The sequence below is a fragment of the Helianthus annuus genome, chromosome 3 (assembly GCF_002127325.2).
Source record: "Helianthus annuus cultivar XRQ/B chromosome 3, HanXRQr2.0-SUNRISE, whole genome shotgun sequence".
NCBI classification, from domain to species: domain Eukaryota; kingdom Viridiplantae; phylum Streptophyta; class Magnoliopsida; order Asterales; family Asteraceae; genus Helianthus; species Helianthus annuus.
This window is the reverse complement of record NC_035435.2, coordinates 12,383,898-12,389,222: the sequence shown is the minus strand read 5'-3', so window position 1 is coordinate 12,389,222 and position 5,325 is coordinate 12,383,898. Positions and strand designations below refer to the sequence as shown.

The 5,325-nt window shown below is 46.2% G+C and overlaps 1 protein-coding gene across 1 annotated transcript; it reads left to right on the top strand.

Annotated features, from left to right (window-relative positions):
- The first annotated feature begins 2,068 nt into the window (after positions 1 to 2,068).
- On the top strand, positions 2,069 to 4,141 carry LOC118490366. Its single transcript, XM_035987962.1, has one exon. The coding sequence runs from the start codon at positions 2,069 to 2,071 to the stop codon at positions 4,139 to 4,141; it is 2,073 nt and encodes a 690-aa protein (XP_035843855.1).
- The last annotated feature ends 1,184 nt before the right edge of the window (positions 4,142 to 5,325 follow it).

Genomic DNA, 5,325 nt, shown 5'->3' with positions numbered 1-5,325 from the left:
GGTTTGACAGCCTTGCCCCAGGAGGAATCGACAGTTATGAAGAGCTAAGTGAGAAGTTTTTAAGGAACTTCGGCCAAAAAAAGGAAAGTGATCAAGAACCCAAACGAAATCATGCATATAAGGCAAAGGGACAATGAACGGATAGATCAGTACATGGAGAGGTTTGTCAAAGAAAGTATGAACATCAAAGATGTCCCGGAGGTTATGAAGATCAGTAGCTTCATCAACGAACTGAAGCATGCACAACTGTGTGAAAAACTAGGGGAAGAATTCCCACACTCATTCGATAATCTCATAGACAGGGTCAGGGCCTTCGTTAGGGGCAAACACACGGTCAGCAAAGCTAAAGAAATGGATGCCCCGCCCCGAAGGGTCAACCCGGCTCCAAAACCTCCCGAAAAAGGTACACCTTACTCACGAAAACCAGCTCTTGATAGAATGTTACATGATAGAACGAGGCCCTCGTATTCCCCATATAGGCCTCAGGGGAGAGGCTCATTCCCCTACTCTGACAGCTTCACCCCTCTCACCAAAACTCCAAGTGAAATACTGGCCACTAAGAAGGTGAATAATTCCTTCCCAAGACCACCACCCATAAAACCAGGGCCAAAGGCACAACCGAACGAATACTGTGACTTCCATAGGGGATTCGGTCATAAAACTGATGATTGTGTGTATCTAAAGAGGGAAATAGAGGCCGCAGTAAAAACGGGTATACTGGCTCACTTGGTTAAGGAAATCAAGGAAGGAGGAAGGGACCGCAAAGAGAAAGATGTGAGGGAGCCCGGAAGGGCAGATGTAGACATGATTCGGAGAAGGGATGAATTTGATACCACCAGAAGTGTAAAGGCCAGAATCCTGGGCTCCCCAGACCGCATGAAAGCTCCCATCTTAATGCCACACCTGGAAGAGAATGAGATACAGCGGCTTCCCCTCAACATTTCAACCATAATAGCTGGGCACAAGGTAGCCAGGATACACGTGGACGGGGGAAGCGGAGTAGAGGTGATATATGAGCACTGCTTCCTAAGATTTGACAGGGATGTGAGAGATCGGCTCGAAGAAGATTCTATTCCCCTAGTGGGTTTTAACAACAGTGTGTCACACCCCTTGGGAAAGATCAGACTCCCATTTACAGTCGAGTAGGAGATCGTGTCCAAACCATAAATTTAACTTTCACAGTGGTCCGAGCACCCTCAAAACACAATGCAATCCTGGGAAGACCCGGGATTGGATATCTGCAAGCACAGGCATTAACCCCACATGGAGCTCTAGTGTTCCAAATGCCAAAGGGCTTGGCTTGGGTAAAATATGCATATGAAGTAGTTTCTTTTGTCTCTAAGAGAGAGATGTCTGAGAAACCCCAAAAAGATGGGGTCGAAGAGTGGGTCCTTTGTGACAGGTTCCCGGAGCAGACGGTTAAGGTGGGAACCCAACTGAGTGACAAATGTAAAAGTGCCCTCAAGGAGCTGCTTATCTTCAACATAGATGTGTTTGCATTTCAGCACGGAGACATGACAGGAACCCCAATGAGTCTGACCGAACATCGAATCAATACATACACCTGGGCAAGACCAGTCAAGCAAAAGAAACGGAGCATGGGTCCTAGCAAAAGGAGGGCCGCCTGTGAAGAAACCCGGAAGCTGCTCAAAGCTGAAATAGTAAGAGAAGTGAAGTATCCATACTGGGTTGCTAACCCAGTCATGGTCAAGAAGAAAGACGGGGGATGGTGGATGTGCATTGACTTTCAAGATCTGAACAAAGCATGCCCCAAGGATTGCTATCCCCTCCCAGAGATAGACATCAAAGTGGATTTCTTATCTCAGTACCCCCTAAAGTGCTTCCTGGATCCTTACAAAGGATATCATCAAATACAGATGTCAATGGAAGACGAAGAATAAACCGCCTTCATCACAGACAAGGGAACATTTTGCTACACCAAAATGCCCTTCGGGCTAAAAAATGCAGGGGCCACCTACCAAAGGTTCATGAATACCCTTTCAGAGAGCAGCGGGGATGGAACTTGGAAGTGTATGTCGATGACATTGTCATAAAAAGCATAACCGAGATGGCCATGATAGACGATATAGCCGAAACCATCCGAGCTATGCAAGATGTGAATATGAAGCTAAACCCTGGGAAGTGCTGCTTCGGGGTAGAAGAAGGGAAATTCCTGAGAGTAGTGGTTACTAAGGGCGGAATCAAACCTAATCCGGAGAAAACTCAAGCTGTAGCCGAAATGCAATCCCCCAGGTCCCTGAAGGACATTCAGCAGCTGAATGGAAGGTTAATCGCCTTGAACCGCTTCCTATCAAAGGTAGCCGACAGAACTCTTCCCTTCATGAAGGTACTGAAGGATTGTCTCCAGACGGACAGGTTTAAGTGGACCCCGGAGGCAGAAGCTGCTTTTCAAGAAATGAAAGATTACATCTGCAAGCTCCCAACCTTAGCTACCCCAGTACCCGGGGAGGATCTGCTTTTGTATCTGTCTGCCTCAAAAACGACCATAAGTGCGGTTATAATGGTGGAACGGGAAGGAAAGCAGATACCAATATACTTCATCAGCAGGACCCTCAAGGGTCCTGAAGAACGCTATATGCCCCTAGAGAAGTTGGCTTTGGCTCTTGTCTTTGCATCTCGGAGACTCAGAAGGTACTTCCAAGGACACAAGGTCACCCTAATGACAGATCAAGCCCTCCAAAAAGGGCTAAGGAGGCCGGAGTTGTCGGGTCGACTGGCTAAATGGGCAGTAGAGTTGGGAGAACACTCCTTAGAATGCAAAGCCAAAACAGCCATGAAGGGACAAATACTGGCCGACTTCTTGACGGAGGTCCCTGAGGATGAGAAGAAAGAACTTTTAAAGTGGGAAGCCCTTGAAATGGATGAAAAAGAAAAGGAAGATGAGGCAATATGGAAACTATTCACAGACGGGGCCTCCAGCGAAGAAGGAAGTGGAGCGGACATCACACTGATCAACCCCGAGGGAGTTGAGCTAACTTATGCCATTAGACTAGACTTCGAAAATACCAACAACACAGCAGAATATAAAGCCCTTTTAGCAGGACTAAGATTGGCTAAGAAAATGAAGGCAAAGAACGTGGAGGCCAGTACTGACTCGCACCTAGTAGTCAAGCAGTACCATGGGGAGTACGAGGCCAAGGACAATACGATGGATCAGTATGTAGCCAACGTGAAAGAAACAGCCAAGGCTTTCAAGACCTTCAGGCTAGAATATATCCCTCGTGGGAGAAACAGGAAATCTGATGCCCTTAGCAAGCTGGCCTCCGTGGCATTCGACCACCTAGCAAGAGAAGTCAAAGTGGAAGTCCTGACCTCCCCCTCTCTTGGCACAGAAAAGGTGGTTGCGATCGAAAACGCACAAGAGACATGGATGACACCGATTGTAAGATTCCTCACAGATGGAATACTACCTGAGGGAGACTGGGCGGCCAGGAAGATAAGAGTCAAAGCTTTACAGTATGAGTTGATTGATGGAGAACTTTACCGAAGGTCATACCTGGGCCCATCCCTGAAGTGCGTCAATAGTGAAGAGGCTAAGTATGTGATTAGAGAAATACATGAGGGGATTTGTGGAATGCATTCTGGGCCAAGGACAGTAGTGGCGAAGGCGATGAATGCGGGATTCTATTGGCCTAGAATGTATGAGACAGCATCAGAGGAGATCAAGAGATGTGACAACTGCCACGTCCATACACCCATGACGCACCGACATAAACACCCAATGATACCTGTTTCAACGTCTTTGCCCTTCCAGAAGTGGACCATCGACATAACTGGGCCATTCCCAGAGGGCCCAGGAGGGGTTAAGTATGTGGTGATTGCCATTGATTATTTTATCAAGTGGATAGAGGCAAGGCCCTTGGCAAAGATAACCGGGGAACAGATGAGACGATTTGTACTAGACAACATCATTTGTAGATACGGGGTCCCAAAGGAACTGGTGAGTGACAATGGTGTTCAATTTGCTGGAAAACCCTTCAGGCCATGGTGCGAGCAGATGCACATACACCAAGTGTTTACCTCCATCACCTATGCCCAGAGCAATGGACTGGTAGAAAGGGCGAATCAAAGCATTATCAAGGGAATGAAGGGGAGACTCGGGAGGAAACAAAAAGGATGACTGGAGGAATTGTCGTTTGTATTGTGGGCATACAGAACCACCCCCAAGGACTGCAACGGGGAAACCCCCTTCAGCTTAACTTATGGAACGAAGGTTGTCATCCCGGCTGAGATAGGGTCCCCAACTGCCAGAATGAAACTCAGAGAGGCTGAATACGAGCAAGACCTCCGAATGAACCTGAATTTGCTCGAAGAGAGAAGGGAAGTAGCAGCAGTCAGGGAAGCTAAATACAAAAAGCAGCTTGAAAGCAATTATAATGCCAAGATGAAAAGACTCAATCTCGTCCCAGGGGACTTGGTCTTAAGAGCAAATGAAGCTAGCCTACAAGAGAATACTGGGAAACTAAGGCCCAACTGGGAAGGACCCTACCGAGTCACTTGGGCAAAAGGCAAGGGAAGTTGGAAGCTGGAAATGATCCAAGGCAAGGAGATCCCAAGAACATGGAACCTTATGCAACTCAGGAAGTACCACATGTGAGACATAAAGAAGTCTTTAAGGAAAAACAGCCAGGAAGCCACTTTTGTAATGATTTTTTTTTCTAGTCAGGGGCTTACCCCAAGAAAAAACCTTTTGTAAAAAAACTTGTACTAGAGGACTTGGTCCCCAAGAAATGAATGACAACGGACAATTCACTTGTACCCTTTTGACAAAATAACATGTATTGTATCAAGGCAGACGTGCCCAAGTAAGTTACAAACCTAATAACGAACAAACACACGTGTACAAGGTATGCCCGACATACCAAACGCCCAGCTATGGGGCAAAACAGGGTCTAGCTAACCCAAAGAAAACGGACAAGCAAGCTAAAGAAAACATAATCTGACATTATAAACTTGTCCAATGATTTTCCTCGAACAGACGATCTTGGTTTACAAAACAAACCATAAAAAAGAAGAAAGAGAAAACAAAACACCTTTGTAAGGAAACTACAAAAGAGCCAATACATACACACCAGAAAAGAGAAGCTTTCTATGTATAAACTACAAAGCAAACATACATGAATATGACAGGGAATTTGGCTAACCCTAAAAGAAGAACCGATATACAAACGAACAAGCTAGAAAACCTAGTAAACAGACTAAAGAAATTTTCGCAAAACGCCACAAATAACCAAGGATCTCCAAGATGCTTCGGGTAAGAACACCTGCAAAAAGAGCAACAAACACAACAAGAGCAAGACTGAC

Bases quoted from the DNA above. Each gene is read 5' to 3' on its own strand.
- LOC118490366 (XM_035987962.1), top strand. From the start codon at position 2,069: ATGGCCATGATAGACGATATAGCCGAAACCATCCGAGCTATGCAAGAT.